The sequence below is a fragment of the Camponotus floridanus genome, unplaced genomic scaffold, assembly GCF_003227725.1.
Source record: "Camponotus floridanus strain SB8 unplaced genomic scaffold, Cflo_v7.5 scaffold57, whole genome shotgun sequence".
In the NCBI taxonomy this organism is placed as follows: Eukaryota; Metazoa; Arthropoda; class Insecta; order Hymenoptera; family Formicidae; genus Camponotus; species Camponotus floridanus.
This window is the reverse complement of record NW_020229736.1, coordinates 1210315-1230140: the sequence shown is the minus strand read 5'-3', so window position 1 is coordinate 1230140 and position 19826 is coordinate 1210315. Positions and strand designations below refer to the sequence as shown.

At 34.7% G+C, this 19826-nt stretch overlaps 1 protein-coding gene across 2 annotated transcripts in view; it reads right to left on the bottom strand.

Annotated features, from left to right (window-relative positions):
* Window positions 1–19826, bottom strand: part of LOC105255689 — a 48989-nt gene that overhangs the window by 24547 nt on the left and 4616 nt on the right. For both annotated transcript variants that reach the window (XM_025412804.1, XM_011265127.3), the window contains exon 3: window positions 376–608. In XM_025412804.1, the coding sequence (XP_025268589.1) occupies window positions 376–608 (233 nt within the window). The remainder of the gene's footprint in view (window positions 1–375; window positions 609–19826) is intronic.

The window sequence follows — 19826 nt, the reverse complement described above, 5'->3', positions numbered from 1 at the left end:
GTCTTCTTTTATTCGCTTAATAATTAACTATAATTAATATTCATATAATATAAAAATTAAAAATATCTTAGAAAATAATTAAAAACTAAATGTGCATATATTTTTTTAAAATAGATTTTTAAAATTACAAATATATCAAAAAAGTTTGAAAAAATAAAAAGCTCGTAAATATAAATGTATTACAAAAAATTTAATAACTTAATAAATTTAATAATAAATTTAATAAAAAATTTAAAACAAAGACCATAAATATATTAAGCAAGTAGAAGAAGACAGTTATTAATCAGACTACATTTTATCTCGTATATATTTTTAAATAAGATGGGAAAATAACAAGAGAAAAATCGAGAATGTGATGCGACAGACTGAGCTCACCTTGGAATACATGAGGCTCAAGGGCAGACTGATCGCGATGCTGAGGATCCACACGAAGGTGATCTTCAGGGTGACCCGCTTCTTGGTCTTGTTGCGTCCAAACTTCATCGGATACCGTAGACTCAGGTAACGGTCGACGCTTATGGTGCACAAGTGCATTATGCTCGCGGTGCAGAAGAGAACGTCGAGGCAGATCCAGGCGAGGCAATAGACCGACGGTAGCGGAAAGTATCCTGCGAAAGCAGCAAAACGACGGGGAGTGAGTCTCTTACTCGCGTGAAACGCGACTAATTAAATCCCGACTCAATTAGCGGCGTTCTTGGCTCGCCGAGACATAAATTTCAATTATCTTGACATTCGTCGTTCTTGCGCGATGTTTTATTCGCGGAATGTCGTCCGCATCAAACAGATTTTCATACCGAGACGTTGTGGAAATAACGACAGCGAGATTAATCAAGCTCTCGAGAGAAATATTTACATATTTTGTGAAACCTGTCTGTATGTCAGGGATATAAAGAGATTAAATGGCTCTATCAAAACACAAATTTAATAAGAATCAGACGTGAATGGTAGCGAAAATTAATTTTTCGATAAAACTGATTAATGTGGAGGGGATGCAAATTTTTCTTGGTCCGTATATCAAGTAAGAAGAAATCTCACAATTTGAGATTCTTAATAAATCCCTCTTTAGAGATATATACATTTTGGAAATTATTTCTCATTTATTTCGCGCGCAAATATTTATTTTTGATATGAAATTAATAAATTAATAATAAAATTTTGATATTAAATTAACGGCTCCATCAAAACATAAATTTGAATTTTGCGACAAATAAAAATTAGACGCAAATGGTAGCGAAAATTAATTTTTCGATAAAACTGATTAATGTAGAGGGGTTGCAAATTTTCTTGGTCCATATATCAAGTAAGTAATTGAAGAAATCTCAATTTGAGATTCTTAATAAATCCCTCTTTAGAGATATATACATTTTGGAAATTATTTCTCATTTATTTCGCGCGCAAATATTTTTTTTATATTAAATCAATAATAAATTAATAATAAAATTTTAAATTAATATTATATTAAATTCTATATTAAATTCTATATTAAATTCTATGCTTATATACTTAATTTATTATTATTTAAAATCATTTAAAATTATTACAATCTTATATGTGCGCGAAAATTGAATTATATTATTATTGATCATATCTATCGAAACTGTCATTACGTCTCTTGGTTTCTTAAGATGACGCAATATCGAGGTGACATCGATATGTCGGTTCGCCGGCATGCACGATAACGATAGCAATTTGCATGCGTAGTTTGTTATGTAAACTTTGTAAAGGGCGTGGCAATTTTCCTTTAATCTTCGCTAGATTGCATTCGAGTCAATTCGGGGCTATTCGATATTAAATTTTCCGTTCCTCCCCCTTTAGAGCGACGATACGCGGAAGTGGTATAATATTGTAGCAAATAGAAGGCTATTATTTCGAAATCGATGTTAATCGTCTCGATTTTATCCTGCCCTCCTCCTCTCTCTCTCTCTTTCTTCCCCGACCTTTAAACTTCGTTTAATAATTAATTTCCGAGTCTCAAAACGCGAGTGCGCTGCGTTTGCAATGCATTTTTTTTCAATTATTTATTTTTGCAAGCTGCCAAAGGCCATAATTGATACGCCCACTCTTCGTTAATAAACGTTTTACATCTGATGAATATATAACTGCGCGTAAAACTTTAATCTATCGTCCAACTTCCGGTTGTAAAACTCTCGCCAAAGGTCAACCGTTGATCTCACTTTACTCGCGAGTAATTAATGAGTAATAAATACAACACCCGCTTTGCAATTTACTTCGCAGCTGTTCTTCTTGCGATGCGATTTTTCTTATTAGAGTTTAACTTTAATAAGAAATTTTTATTTATCCTCGAAGCTAAACGCACGATTTTTCATCAGGAAAGATATCGAGAAAATTTGGGAAAAAACAAAAACGAAGATTTATTTCGAAGAAAATTGCTTCAATTATCTCTAATATTTCAATATAAAAATTCTACCTATTCTTGAAGTCAAGCTAAGATTCAATTAAGATTAGGTCTTAATTCATCCTTAAAGTATACTCCAACGGGAGATTAGTTTTTAAATGCGCCAGGGGGCAAGGGGGGAGGGGAGGAAAAGAGAAAGATTCGGCTTTTGATGATCAAAGTGTATTTTTAAGGAAACAATGCGCTCTCTCTTTGTCACTTAAATTTCATTCGTCGTGTCGTGCAAATTTCGCGTGGGATGTCCCATTCGTAGGATCGTGCCTCTGGGAGAGACGAGGCGGGCGGGGGGGGGGAGGGGGCGGGAAAGGGATTGGGGGGGAAGAGGAACCGAGGGAAGAGCACTCGGCGGATCCCGCAACGAAACGACGGGCGGTTAATGCACGAAGGAGTAGGTGGAATTAACGCAACTCTGCGTGTCGAACAAAATTACCGTCTACGCCAGGGCAACCCCCCCCGAAACTTGCATATTCATGCACCCCACCGGATTATCCAGCGCTCGCGCGCGCGTGTTTGTACCGGCGATCTCTAATATTTCGCTGCTTTATTAATGCAAAACCGTCACCCGTCCCCCGGAGATTCGCGCGCGCGTATATGCATCGTTTATTACCGAAGAAAGGATCTGCTTATAATTCATACGCCGTTCTCCAAACATTACGTCATTATGTGTAAAATTCACATTTACGGTGCACAATATTACGAGCAATGCACATGCGATGCATTGTGCGCGCGCGTACGTATATGTCGTGTAATTACGATGCAACAGCCCCGAGATATATGCTCTGGCTCACCGTGAAAAACTCGAAAAGACAATTATACATGCTATCGATAATAATCTAACAATAATTGAATAATGACTGCAATCCAATAATTTAATTAAATGATCGAATTATGGTCGAATAATTGAATAGTAATGGAAAATATAATTAAATATGTATAATGCGGTATAAAAATTAGAAATTATGCGATATGTCCTGTTTATTATATATTAATACAGTTGCGTATTATTAATTGCAATCATATGCTAACGCTGAAAGAGAGATTGATCTTTATTTGCGAAACAGGAAATTTTCGAAAGATGTGAAAGACTATAAAGAATTATGAAGCATCAAAATTATAGGAGAATCTGAGAACTCAAGAACTCGAGATTCTCAGTTTTATAAAATCATGGAATAAATTAATCGGCGCAGGTCATTTTCGCCACAGTGTGGTTGGGGGATGTATTTATAATTAAGTTTCTTTTTTTTGCATTTTTTTAAACGAAAATAAACATCTTCTCATCAACGACAAATCAATGGACAACATCCGTCATCGAATTTTTTCCTCGTGAGGTGTTTAATTCGCGGGGCAAGCTCTTCATTTTCAATTACGTAAAATCAAAACTGTCAATCGAACGCGAGAAAAGTCATACCGATTAATTTAGAACAATTAGGTTTTGATTTCGCTAGAGATTTTCGCGTTATTTAACATCAAATTTTAATTAATCAAAATTTATTCTCTCGTATATATAATTTACTTTTTTACATTATTATTTTTATTGCGTTATGTAAATTAAGAGTCGGGCTGGCAATATTTTCTCGGTATTCATATGAAAAATTTTTCAAGAGCCAATGATTTAAATCATTCAAAATGTTTTATCACTAAAAATTCGTGTTTAATTAAACGTAATTTCGACGATAAAAATTAATATTATAAAAATAAAAGCTTTATTAAAATATAAAAATTAATTTGTCAATTTAATTGATCTATTTTTTTTACATGATTTAAGCTGATTTGAATTTTTGATTTGATTTGCTTCCGTTTTTATAAATTGCTTACCTTTGATCGCGTCGTGCAGATATTTTTGTAGAATAATCTCGCTGGAGGAGGAGACAATCGCGGGCTTTTCGCGAGAATCCGTTTTCGCTTCGAATCCTTCGTGTATCTCAGATGAGCTTTCATAAAGTTATGCGAGGCACGCCGGCTGAGTTTCGTCGTTTGACACAGAGGGGGTGAGAAAACGTCGCACCCTCTCCTTCCTCCCCGATCTTGCTTAACCCGCTGTATTATTAAGACGGGACCTACCCGTAGAAAGTTCCGTTGTGTTATCAACGATAAGCTAATTACAACAAGTCCGACGCGCTTTTCGTGTCCAATTTACTCGTCGCTTCCGCGCCTCGTTTGTCCTCTCCTGTTTCACTTTGCAACTTTGTTTCTTTAACCGTCGATCTCCTCAGAATGCTATAAATTTTCTACGCGACATTTCATTAAACCACTTTGCCTTTTCATGTGTCATATTTTATAAAAAGAAATTATGCGTCGATGTGAAGAAGAAACAGGACGAAATAAGAGTATATTATTTTTATAATCGTAGAATTATATAATTATATATTTATATAATTATTATATAATTATTATTTTTATAATTATATAATTTCATAATTTAATTTATACTTTTATTACGCTTTAGTTACATCGAGCGTAATTTTTTAAAGTTTTTCTGAGGCAGACTTTTTAATAATGACTTAGATGGAAAGTTAATGTAAAAAAATTTTGAAATTTTATTTTTTTACGATTAATTTTTTAATCAAAAGAATATTAAAAGAATAATGAAGTAAATATTTGAAACATTAATTACTTTCTATTTAATTTTTCTTTTGATCGAGTCGTTAAAAAAATTATCGTGATAAAATGAGAATCGATGTCCTTTCTATATATATTGAGTGTCGGGCGAATTAAAATCATTTTTCGAAACGATTTCAATTTCGGAAAGATTTGATTCAAATATTGACACGTCCTTTGAATTTTGTAACAGGATGATGCGTTAATATCGATATTTCGATTAATTCTTTCGAATTAATTATTGAATTTTACGAACGTTAAATATTTCATGGATATAATCTCAATTGCAATATTGACGTTTTTCTAATGGAAGGCCAATTTGAGAATTAAATTTCGATGAAATCCAATAATTGCACAGGCGGCGATCGAAAATCGATATCACTCTTCTGCCGTCGTATCTCCGCTTAATGTCGCTTTGGCTGTCGTGTCAATTTGACACTTTTCAAGCTTCCAATTTACTTCATCTCCTTCCAGCGATCAGATTAATGCGTCGTTTCGAGAATTTTTTTTTCCACCTTATACCGCATCCCCTATGTATGAAATTTTGGAGCATCCGCAGATTCAACAATGCGGGGATTACGATAAGAGAGATAAGAGAACAGCCGGAGAGTAATAGGATCTCTGAATGAAAGGAAAAATCCAATCTATACCTGCGTATATTATATATACAGGATATGCCAAATTGGATTTGGATCTTTCATTTTATTCATTGTAATTGCAAAATGTGCCTCTTTAGAATTTCATACTTGAGTTATATTAATTTTATACAAGTCTTCCCTCTTTTAATTAAAAAAAAAAAAGAAGAAGAAAAGGTGCCTTTTTTGTTTCTTTCCTTTGAAAATTTCTGGAGTAAAGAGCGAAGCCGTCTGAGGTTTCGCGAGTTGCACTCACCCTAAGAAAGCGAAGATGCGGGAAACATCCAGTACACCCATTCGACCGCATTTTAATTTACACCGGCCGGAGATAGAAATCGATTTAAAAGCTCGAAGTGGAGTGAAAGCGGGGATTAATTTCAAGGCACCTCTCTCCGAGAGAGGTGTTGGATTTCGAGGATTCGCGCGAGCTTCGGTCGAGCTCTGGTCGAGATAATTCGACGATTTGAAAACGAATTCGGGAACTGGTCCCGCTCACAGCACTCTCTGTGTACATGGATGGGGGAAAAAATACAGTCGTTCACTCCTCTATCGATTGCCGACACTACCGGACGCACTTTATTTTTTTACAGGCAAACTTCGTGCGGTTATGTGTCTATCCATCTCTCTCTTTCTCTCTCTCTCTCTCTCTCTCTCTCTCTGGATGTCTTTACGCGTGTATGTGCGAGCATATGTTGTATCGGTTTAATATTCTGTCGAATATCTACATCCGACAGCCGCGCTCGGCTGCTGACCCGCGGGATATTTGTCCGGGACTGGTTCGGGACGCGTTATTCCCGGTCCGAGAATCCCCGACTGTCGGCGTCATAAATCACCGACCACTTTGTTTCGTCGAACGAGGGAATATCGTGCCAGGTGGCACGAGCCACGTGGAGGATATCCCTTTTTTCCCTCTTTTTCACGGCCGCAATTAACCCTTTCTTCGTGCCTTTATTATTAAGATCGCTCGCGAGATCCCTTGCTCGGCGCTCTATTACTAGTTTGAAATTTCTAACGAGTTTGCGGTCGAGAGAAATGTTAATTACATTGATTATTATAGACAACATAATTATATAAAATAAAATTATAAAAATTATATAAAATAAAATTATAAAAATTATATAAAATAAAATTATAATAAAAAATATATGATAAGGTACATAAATGTGTATAAATTATTGAAACTCGTTGAAATCGAGAGGAAAAAAAAGATTGCAAGTTTCGAGAATCCACACGCGAGAGACAGCGAGAATCTGTTGTTGTTTTTTTCTCGTGTATATTGGATAATAGAATGAAAAAACAGAGATACATTCGGCGAAAGAAAATGGCGGGCTTTGTAAAATCGCGCTCACATCGATCGTTGTGACGCGACGAGGCTCTCAGAATATTCGAAAGTACCTGGAGCGATCAAACTCTAGAGCGATTTGAAACGTGTTTTGACTCACAGATTAAACGCAGAGACAAACGCGCAAAAATCCCCTTAAATCAATCATCACTTTTGTGAAAACGTTGGGATGATCCCCTTGGGTTAGAGAAGGAAAGAAGACCGGGAAGTGAGCAGAAAGGAATTCAGAGAGGGAAAGGTCCTCTTCTCCCTTCGCTTGAGAAGAGAAAGTCGGACTTTTCTTTCTCAAAATACTTTAGCGGTCTCTAACTTTTAGGCTTTTATTACCAGGATCCTCGAGCTTAGCTTTTCAGGTTCGTTGAATTCGTGGATTTTCGGAATTCTTGAATCTGCCAATCTTGCTCGAAATCCTATTTAAAATTTTACAGAATATGAATTTAATTTTACATTTGAACAATTTGCTTGGAAAAAGCTACATTATTTAATATATCCCAGCAAACACCGAGCAACATTTATATAATTGTTAGTTATAATTTTCCACTTAATATAATATAATATAATTGTTACATGTTATGTATGTAACTGTTATGTAACAATTATATTGTTAAGTGGGGGAAATTATAATTAACAGTTATATAACTGTTATTTGATGTTTGCTGGTATCTAGCTTGATACAGCTTAATTATAAATGTTTTGATTTATTTTAAAAATCTGGTCTTTTTTATATCTTTTTATTTATATTCTTATATTCTTACTATTTATTATATTATTTATAGTCTTATTTCACACACACATAATATAATTTCCATTAATTTAAATTTATAAAATATTTAAAGTTTCCGTGTATTGCTATTTATGTCACCATTATTTTGTTTTTCACGTGTCACTTTAACTAATTATGATACGTCGGTCTCGCATTATTTGAAAAAATGGTTTAACAAAAATTTATTCGGTTTGTGAAACATCATATTATATATTCTACACACCTATTTTCATTTAAATGTTCGAAGGTGACTCTCAAGGACCTTCGCGCCAGTTAAATTTCGACAGATTACCATATGGGAAATAAAAAGGATCCCCTGTTATTGTGTCGGGTGAAATGCAACAACGATCAAGTTTCTCTTCCCTAGCGCGTTTTAAAAGTATTGACTTGAAAAATCTCTCATTCACATTTCTCGCATGAACTATGCTTTTGTAAAAAAATCTTGCCACTTTAACATAATATGCGTAAAATCTGATCATGGGAAGATCAGTTTACCTCGAAAAAATATTTCGTAAAAATAAAACTTTTGAAATACGACGTGTATAATATAATTCTATACTTTCGCTATTCTAAATTTATCATGAAGGATTTAATATGAATAATGCAATTAATCGTAAAATTTATGACTTATTAGGACATGTTAATTTTTCTCTCTCTTGTAATACTTTAGATTTAAAAATTTCTATCCCGAGATTAATTTTTTTGCTTTTGAATCGTTTAGAGAAAACAAAGTTCCGTTCGATCGCAACTTTCTAAGCCTTTTTACATGTAAAAAAAAAACCGACATCAATACTAAAATAAATTTCAGCGTCGAGGGTGTGTACGGAATTTCGCGCGTAAATCTTATGAAATATGAGATACCTGTATACATGGTGATTTTAAAATAAGGCAAACTTTGTCGGCTTTGTATTTTATCGATTTGAATTTTTCCTTGGTTGTAACAAGAAAAATATCGTCATCTTTAAAATCTCCATCTTGAAATTGGCTACTTTTGAAGTTAAAAGTCATGCTTGAAAGTATCATAAATTGAATGAGAGATCTTGTTATATCTAATCTCTCTCTTCTGGAGCTTAATTTGAAATAATCTCAATCTTTTATGACATGAAAACTATCCTATCAATTTTCTCTGACGAGGAAAATTGACTTGAAATTAGTCGTAGAGTACGCCGATAAATCTCCAGCCTCTCGAAAATTGCGCGATCCTTCAAATTTGTCGAAATGCAAAGAGAGAGCTCGACATTCTCGCAGATAGAAATTTCATTCAGCGTATTGAAATCTCGCGGAATTGTGTCGGGGATTGTGTGCAAGCTCGAATTCGAGCGAGATGTATTGACACATTCTGGAGACCGTCGCTTCTCCTCCTTTTTCTCTTTCACCTGATGGATTCCGAAGGGGTAGGTCGCGAGATGCGAATGGAAATGGCTCGCCGCAAGCACGAAAAATACCTATATTCATAGTATCCCCTTTATTTCCCATCCCTGCCATTCTCCTGTCTGCGGAGAAACGAGGAATACGAAGGAACGATAAACTTTCGCGAAGAGTCAAAAGCGGCAGTCGCGTAAAAAATTCAACAAGCTGAGAACTCGCAATGTAAAGTCACATTCGTGCGCGGATCTTTCAAAAGAATTTGCAAAATCGAGAGTCTTACGAGCTAAATATTTGAGAGGACAAAAGGGCCATCGGTCAAATATTTTCGAATGCAAATTTTATATTATTGTATATTTGGATGTCCCAGAATCGACAGGAAACTTTTTAAATAATCTAAAAATTTGATTATATCAGAAGCTTGCTTTTAATTAGGCCTTTTTTTGATTTTGATGAATCGTCTTTAACAAATAAATTTGAACTTGCAGAAATTGAGGCTAAAAAGGGGGAGCAAAAGTTGTAAAAATTGTGACAGAAACATTAATTTGAATGGGGAATAAAAATCGCACATTATTTGAAGAAATACTTTCTTTTGAGGCGAAGAATGCCTGAAAATTTATAGGTAAAAATTGAATTGAAATTTTATAGACTCGTAGCGAGAGCAAAGCTGTTAAAGCGATGCTTTTGCTTCACGTTCAACACTTTCGAGTGCTTAATATGGCTACCATCGTGCCATTAAGCACGTCGATGCGGCCTTTGCGTCGCTGCAAATTTTGATTAACGGATGGACTCACTGATGCATAATAACAAACGATTTACTATTCACACGGGACGGCTTAGCGATATTGACAACGGGGATTCGCGTCCGCGATGATTAATCCACCGCAGACTCGCGGAAAATGAATTTCTGGATTTCTAACATTGCGCTGAATTTTATTTACTTTCAATTATATTGACAGCCAAAAGTTAATTTATCGAAAAATAAAGAATTTTAAATGTTACAAATTTAAGATATGTAAAAAACATTTCTAAAACATTTTTTACTATGGACGATTTATTCAACAATAAAAATTAAGGATACAGAAATTAAGGAGAACGAAGTAAGCACTTTAAAGATATTTTACATATTTTTCAAAAGCATACATTTTCAAGAGCAATCTAAAAATTTATCTAAATTTTCAGTTTGATATTTGATTTCTTACCTTTTCTTTGAATATTCATTTCTCAAAATGTGATAATCGTTAGATTTAACCTTTTGAATTTTTCAGATCTCTGGATTTTCTGCTATCCTGAACAATATATTTATGAAAATAACAGCGTCAAGTTATGTTAATTAAAAATTTTATTTTTTATTTTGTATTAATGTTTAATTTTTGGACAAATTTTTAATTATTAATATTTTTGTAGGAAATTGAAATAATTATTTTCATGATTTCTTTGATTAAATCTTTCTATTTCAAAAATATAAATTAACATAAGTTCTTAGTTGGCGTTTTTTCATATATCATTAGTTTTATAGTAAAATTAAAACAACTATTTTACATAATATTGAGTTTTTAATGTAACAATATTTTAAAAATTAAAATAACACTATTTTATGCGAATTAAAATGAAATAGTTTTGTGAAAGAGTTTTATATAAAACTTGAAAAAATATTGAAACATAATTAAATATATATATTTTGAATTCTGTATAAAAAAATAAAATATAAAATTTGCATACTTTTCGACTTGGAAGAAAAGACGCAGACTCGTCGGAAGGATATTCTGTCGAAGTAAATTATTATCCTCGTAAGATTCGAGGAGACTGCAAGTCACTCGGTCAGATTAATCACTGATGTGAAGAAAAGCTTTGACAATCGCGACGCCGAGGGTCAGTGACACGACGGCATCAAGATATCGGGTCATTAATAATCCCTTTCCTTTAATGGCATCCTACGGCAATCTCACTCGCACAAAAGAACGAGCCTGGTCCATAATCAACTTTTTCACGGCGCGACATAATTTATAGATCCCGCCCTCTCAACTTCTTGCAATTCGCGACAACAAAATTGCCGATTTTTTTCGCACGAATCTCTCCCTTCAAGAGAATTTTTGTCTCACTTTCATTCAGTTTCATTATCCAATCTCCTTGTCGTATCGGCATCGAAATTTGATTACCTTTATAAAATTGATGGATTTAGAATTTTTTAAACATTTTGAGACTTTAATCGTGTATTTTAATTTGACGAAAACGAAGATGATATCTAGAGAATTTTTACTTTACGGGAATTAAAGAATTTTTATCGTTAATGAGATTATCATTAATAATAATAATTATTAAATTATTACACGAAAATGTACGTCGTGCAATAGTGGGATTAAAGTGAGAGAAAAATAATTTAACACTTTATAATTATATAATTACATAATTTATTTCATAATTTATTTTACAATTACATAATTTAACACAGATTTGGAAGCATGTTTATTCGATGATATCTAGGATAAAATTCCAAAACGATGCCGAAAATTTTCGAGAAATTATTTCGTAAGATTTCTCTCGAAAGAGTACATTTTTTTTTTAACGAGATGTTGACCTTCAATTGTTGGAGTGTGTTTATTTTGGAAAACGTTCCGCATGAGTAACTTCCGGCACGCAACACGCAGATCGTCCGAAACGAGCACGATTGTATCGTCGCAGGAACTGGCCGCGTTTATCGCGGAAACGGCTGACGCGCCGCTCCTCCCCTCCCTCGGCAGTTGTGTCCCCTATTGTGTACAATCGCGGGCAAAACAAGCGCCACGGGACCGTAATGCGACGTAATTCCGCGTACGCGGAAACGCTCGGCGAGTGCATTATTGCCACGGTGAAGGAGAAGCGGGCAGGGATTAACGATCGGCTGCGCGAATACACACACACACACACACGTGCACACGTACACATAATTGTCTGGATGACGTATGGCTTGCAATTGGCGGCATGCTATAAGTCGGCCAGAAGTAGCGGAGCAGTAAATGGGGGTTGCATGTCATTTGTCGACGGGGGTGGTGCCGTCGCCGTGACATTATTCACGCGAGAGTTTCTCTCTCCTTCTCTCTCTCTCCCTCGTCGATAAATACTTATTCAAGTGGGGGTTGTATAATCTCGGTTTCAATGCGAGTAGAGACGGCGGAAATCAGCTCTCTAGCGATTATATGCATATCGAGCGACATTTCAACCCTCTCGCGATTTTCTCGTGCACATCTCGGAATCTCATCGAATCTTCTCCACTCGGTTTTCCAGCGAAGCGATTCGGCGATTGAAATTCGCCTGTTTCTGTGCATCGCTAAGCGCGACGTATCGTCAAATCCGTGTGGCCTAGATTGCCATGTGAGGTTCCCTCCATAAAATCCGGGGGCGGTTAATGCGAAAGTTTTATCTCGACATTCCCGTCGCTCGTCGGAGAACAAAATTGCAGTATGCTTGATGAATAATCGTAAAAGAGCCCGATCGTAAAATGTATATTTTACGTTTAAATAGTTGTTCGATTGAAAATCCCTCTCGGGATACATACGTATGAAATGTAAACAGCTTCTATAAGTCAAATTATGTAAGTGGATATTCGCTCTGATACATGCACGAGCAGAGATGAGTAAAATGAGCCGATAAAAGCTAGATTGCAGGCGAAAAAAAGAAAGAGACGGTGCAAAAAAATTTAAATTATACGTAAAAATAATTGAATTAATATTGAAATAATAAATAAATACATAAACATTTATATATAATGATTCCTTGAGTTTCTCGCTAAATTATGGAAATGGAGATAAAAATACCTCACACTTTAGCCCGCAATTAATTACTCAATTAATTAAGATAAGTGCAAATGGTAGATCAACATCAAAAAACCATGAAAAATTCGACGGAAATAGGCAAAGGAAAAAGTAAATATTTAATTGAACGTCTCCCCGGTCTCTCGGTAGGCAACAGGCTATTTTGATTCACGAGGATCTTAATCCTAGCCATTTCAAATTAACTTTAGATTAATTTTGTTTAAAGATGAAAATTATAAATTTGCGCTGCAGGCTATTATTTGCAATATAAAGTACACACATGTCATGAAGATAGAATGCAAATTGATATTACTTGTACATTTTTTGTTAAAAAATAAAAATCTTTTTTTCATGTCATTCTTGTTTCACGGAATTAAATGGTGATGTTATAAAAATTATCATCTCTTTTCTCTTTATTGAATATTGCAACGAATAATAATATTGAATAATTTAATAGAATAGAGGAAATATATCTTTCCGTGGTAAAGTTTATTAATTCTTTGCAAGAAGCAGCACGTTTCAATATCATAAAGGAATTTGTTTTAAGTAATTGAAATTTTTTTATAATATACTTAATTACATAAATGCATATAACTATTTTATAAAAGTAATTTCGTTATATAAATGTTATATAAAGGTTATATAAGTGTAATATATTTTTTATGGAGCATATTTTATTACATAAATGTAGATAATATTATTTTATTAATAAAAAATTAATTTTATTGATATTAATAAATAACAGAAATTCTTTAGTTATAATAAATTTATCTATACGTTTATTAATAAAATAATATCTACACTTATGTAATGAAATATGCTCTATAAAAAATATATTGCATTTATATAACAATATTACAAAATTTGTACATAAAGAATCAAGCAACAGCAAGTGTACTGACATTGACATCTTCAAAAATATAATAATCTCGAGAATAATGCGTTTTCAAAATGTTGTAAAACAAAGTTCTACGTAACTGCAACAATTCAGTTTTCGTATTTATAGCATCGGAAATTCAGTTTGGCAGGATTATACGCCGGATTTTTCGATAAACACACCGGATTAATCTCCAGTATTGATGTAACACGGTCGAACGCCGCGGTTTACATTGGCTCGATTACGAATCAATGGCGTTCACGCGGAATCAAAACGGAGAGAGATAGATAGATATAGATAAAGAGAGAGAGAGAGAGAGAGAGAGAGAGTGAGAGAAAACGAGATGTTTTAGCAGTCGAGATAATGAGTCCGCGATAGCTTATCAAGGATTCGTAGAGAAGCGAGTTTCCGTCATCCGCTGCGGAATCCGGGATTCGAGGATGAGGATGAGGAGGAGATTGCAGGCGTTTGGTATTCGAGGCGATAAGCTTCTCGAACGAACTATGCCGTTGTGGAGCAGCGAAAGAGCATCCTCGAATCTCCCTTTTTTTCCCCTATTCACCGGGACGCCGGAAACGCGTCAAAGTTTGTCGAGAAACGCGAGGATCTAAAATGGTTAATTAAACTCGCGATGCTTACGCTTGTCAGGAGGGAAAGCGCAGTCGTTCGAGAGCCGAGATAAGTGATTATAATACAAATAACAATTGACATTTCTCCCTCTTTTCTCCTCGCAAAGTTCGCGCCGAAGCGCGAGGGATTTTCGCAGCGAAAAGCCGCGGAATCGAGTTCCCGATTACTTTTATTTACCTAGTTTTTCCTAAACTTCTCTTCCATTATTTCGCTTCCTTTTCATTTGACTATTTTCCACCGTTTAATCTTGGTCTTCGTGGAATTTTCTTCGGTTATACGTGTCGCTTTTCCTGCAGCAGATCTAAAAGCGACTGGTAACCGCGAAAAGAGGAACCAAGAGCCAAATTGAATTCGATCCGGATACACGAGTACTCGATTTAAGGAACCACTTCCATTTATCTTAAGGTATTATCGTGCCTGAAAGAGTTAAATCCGAGCCGAAAATTCGCACCGGATATGCAAAACGAAGAGGCGGAGGGGAAGGTAAATTGGCGCTATCGATCTGTCATGGCGCGCGCCAAGTACAAGTGGATAAGCCAAGATATCTCGAGTGGCAGTCTGTACACACACCGGGTGATTCGCAATGATCCGACCTATCACGTTCACACCTCGCGTCGACAAAAGCTGTCGCGACAAAACACGAGTCGATAGGTTCCGCGCGTTTCAAACCTCCCTCTGTGCTATCTCTCTCTTTCCTGCCATCAGCGATCTCTTCTCAAGAGTTCGCGCAAACATTTCGCCTCGTATTCATTCGAGAGATCGATCATTGCATTGTCCCGTTTTCAATACGGTTGCGACACGGAAAAAGTACGAAATCTCACGGAGAAATTAATGTTGCCGATACAAAACTCGTATAATCTTTTTTTCCTTTTTATTTATTAGCGAATTTAGACTTTAAAGATTTTAAAATTATGAGAAATGTAAAAATTTGAGAGAGAGAGAGAGATTTTCCAAATTTTTTAAAATTTGAAAATTAAAAGAAAAAGATTAATCAAGATTTTTAAGATTAAGAAATTGAAGAATTAAATTTCTAACTTTAATATTAAATAAATTAATAAATCTATTAAAAACTTTCAAATTTTGCGAGAGAGGGAGAATATCTGAAATTTTTCAATTTTTTTAAATTTAAAAATTAAAAGAAGAAGATTAATTCAGACTTTTAAGATTAAGAAATTGAATTAAATTTTTAACTTTAATATTTTTTTAAAATTTCTCTTTAATTTTAGAAATTTTCAAATTTTGCGAGAGAGGGAGAATATCTGAGATTTTTCAATTTTTTAAAATTTGAAAATTGAAAGAAAAAGATTAATCCGGACTTTTGAGATTAAAAAATTGAATTAAATTTCTAACTTTAATATTTTTTAAAATTTCTCTTTAATTTTGGAAATTTTCGAATTTTATGATGATAATCTTTTTCGAGATTTTTTTATTGTCTTGAAGTTTGAACAATTTCGAGCTTAAGACAAAGTTTATTTTATTGCCTCATATTTATGCATTTGACGGCGAGATTAGCGATATGTTTCTCTTCACTGATCAGATTTTTTTATACATGGGAATTTCCGGTCGAGATTTCGATGCGATATCCTCCACATGGTTTATTAAAAAGATCCTCTCTGTTTATTGTATTGCGGGGAAATTTTATTCTCCATTTTTTTCATATCACTTGTTTGGTTTTGACATATTTGCCAAATGGAGGAAGTTTCTCTGCATTGGACCTTTATATAAAAATTCTGCTATCTCTGTTAAATTACTTATTTTTCATAATTTGTTTTGTATTTTCATAAAAAAATTCTTCGGAAATTTATTTCTTATACACATGAAATGTACGAGCATCTTGAAAAATATCATGCATTTAAAAAATTTCAAAATAAACTCAATAGCATTTTCAATATTAATATAAATATATATATATTGTATATTGTAATAATTTTATTCCTAATCTTATTTTTCTGTCAGAAATGTTGATGAGGAATATAATAAACATGTTATAGAAAGAGAGATTCTTCAGTTGTGCAAGTATTGATATTATGAGAGGAATCGCGCGCGCAGAAACACTGATTAAACGCAATCTTCTTAATTCACTATTTGCAAACACTTGGTGGACAATCGGGGCCATGATGACAGTCGTGTATATCCGACAGGACGATGGAATGTAGGATTGCTGCCATAGGCTGTCCGCAAGAACCGCTCCCTAATTAAACGGCCCATTATCGAGGTGAACCGATTAACGACATCTCGCTGACGTAACGTGTTGATCAACTTTTGCGGCCGTTTACATTCGCATTGAACACCTTGTATATATTTTTTTAAGTAGTGGAGAGGTAAAGAGAAGAGAGTAGTAAAGAGTCAGTGGCCAGATATTATTTAGATGTAAATAAGAGCTGCGCTGGAGATCAGATCCTCCGTAAATTTTCGAGTGGTAAAGATCCTACTTGATCAGACATGTAGATGAAGTAGTAAAGTGGCACGCAATGGCCAGGCATTCATTAAAAATACCATTCCTTTTTCTTTACATCATTTTATTCCGGTTAATTGTCTCTCGTAAAAATAAAATATTATGAAAATTCACGTTTTATGTAAATATAATAATTAGGGAAAATTAATGGAATGTCAATATTGTGATAGTCATCCTGCCTTTACTTATTTCCGCCGTAACATTATAATTATACGCACATCTTTTCAGCAGAAAGAATGCAAATGCGGCTTCAATGGAGAGAGTAAAAGAGGGGGCGGGAGAGGACAAGCTTTCAATTAATCGCGAGCGATCGATACATGTTATTACATTAATTATAGGTATTACGTGTAATTAATTATGCGAATTATCGCGTAATATCGGCCTTTAACGCAAGTTTATTGGCAAAAAGTCGAGAGATTCGAAAATCGATAGTCTGTTTATTCTCGATTAACTCGCCGACATAAGTAGTTAATTAAAGCTAGCCTATCTCTTTCTCCGAGGGAGAAAGCGGTCTCTCTTTCCCTATTATCGATACTGGTCGCCATTATCGATATTGGCCATCGCATCGATGTTCCTAGTATCGTGTGTGTAGCTTTATTAAAGGGCCTCTCCCCGCGTGCATAATAAAGTTAAGGACACGTTCGGGTCCTGTCACGTACGTTAGTTGAGCACGTCGATTGAACCTCGACGAAAGTGACGGACATGTCCTGTCGACAGGACACTTACAATTAAGCGCATTCCCTCGACGTGTTCCCATCTCCAGGACTAGTTTAACTAGAGTACACACACACACACACACACACACACACACACACACACACACACACACACAAGTCCTGTCACTGGAAATCGAGTCTTGTTCTCCATTTTCAAGTTTCTCCCCTCGTAGATTTTGAACAATTAATTAATGCTCCTGCTTATTATTTTTTGGCGATTAAATTTGATTTATTTACATTTATCGAGGAACATAAATTGAAGGAAAAGAGTTTCTCTTCATATTAAGTTCTTTATTTATATCCAAATAATTATATAATTAATTGGAATTTTCATTTTACGTGCTCCTCGATTTATTTATCTCCTTTATTTGCATTTATATCACGTAACATTCAATTATATGTAATCTCAGTAATGAAGTAATTAATCAAAATTTTCCCAGAATTTTCCGATTCCCCTTTTTGTATATTTAATTTTCGAAAATTCTCGAGTCCCTTAAAAAATATTATTATTTATCTATAAATCTTGGGAATATCTTTCGCGAGTGTCGAGATTTTTTTTTCACAGGATCTCCTTCCCTTCGCTTTGCATTTCGATCCCTCGCGATCGAATGATACACCGCCTTTTAAAATTATTGCGTTAGCCACGCTTAATTGGTCTATCTTTCCCAAAAGTTTCCCGGCGAACGTATAATTATGCCTGATGAATATTCCATTTGATCCTTCGTCCTTAGCTCTGCTCATTTAGAAATCCCGCCATCCCGAAATCCTATTTCCTCGCTAATGAATCCTCCGGCTTGTCGCAATATTTTTCACTCTCTTCAAATTTTTATGCCAGAAGCTCTCGGTTTATCATAGCTTATATCTCAGTTAATACGCGAATTACAACATTTTCTTCGGTTCTCGTAAGAGACTGCCTCGAGTTTATCCTCCTCATATTTCTCGAGAGCCTTGAACTCTTGGTAATTTTTTATTATCGAATTTTTTTTTTCCTCAGACGGAAAACCCGAGAAAGAGAAAGGACGTATTTTTCGGAAATTGCTCGAGGGCAAACAAGAAAACCGCCACGACCCGATACAAATTCACATTACCAGGGACACCGAAACTATCTTTAAAGCTGCAACAGGGGTGGAAATAGCGGTCGCGATTGACCGGCGCAGGACACGAATCCTTCTCTCCTTGGGGAGAAATTAAAGCGGCAAATCCCGTGGTGGGTTATTTCTGCGCAATCGATCCTCGGTTTATTTCCTCCGACCCCGTACTCGCTCCTTCTTTTGCGGACAGCCGGGTCTATATTTGACCTCGTCTCGGCTAAATTAAGTCATCGTTTAACGCAACCACGCAAAGTCCTGTCGAGGAATCGCGCGCGATTAGCGATTAAAGATAATTTAATTTGATAGAGATCAGATCCTCAGATCAGATTCGTATGAAAACTTTCTCGATGTTTCATTTCTTGAATACACTTGATTCGTTTTTGCAAAGCTTTTTTATTATTTAACATCATTACTCTCTCCGGTGACGGTGACGGGAATAAATAGTGCTCCTAATAACAAATTAATGAAAGCCATGAATAATGTAATGGGAATTAATTATTATTACCTACGAAATAATAAATCGCAGATTTATGAGAGATTATTATTAATTATCAAAAGGGTCATTAATTAACTCTTAAAATATATTAAAGTCCTCCTGCAAAAGAAAATACATTTAAATTATTAAAATTATCATTAAAAAATTATCATTAAAACATTAAAATAAACTGTAATATAAAGTAACTAATAAATTTATAATAATTTAAATAAACTATATAAATAAACTAATAAATAAATAACAATTTGAATAAACTAAGGAACCCTCGGGAAATTAATATCAATTAAGGAAGAGTAATCTCTCAAGATAATAGGCTCATCGTGCAGTTAATTTTCTTTCTTATCTTTTCCAAAGATCGATATCAAGTATTTTGTCGAAAAACATCTCGAAAATTTTCACCTTGTATTTATATAGTTTATTTAAATTTACAAAAATTTCCAAAATAATTTCCTCATCGAACTATTCGATATCGCGCTTCGGTGTTTGCAAAAAAAAAAAAAGAAGAAGCAAAATCAACTGCATGATAAGCCCACTATCTCGAGAGACCGCCTACCTTGAATCGCCATTAATTTCCCGAGGGTTCTTTTCTCGGTCTCGATTCTATCTCTGTCGCTTAGCATTCTCGTGCTCCTCGTTTTTGTTGTTTGTACA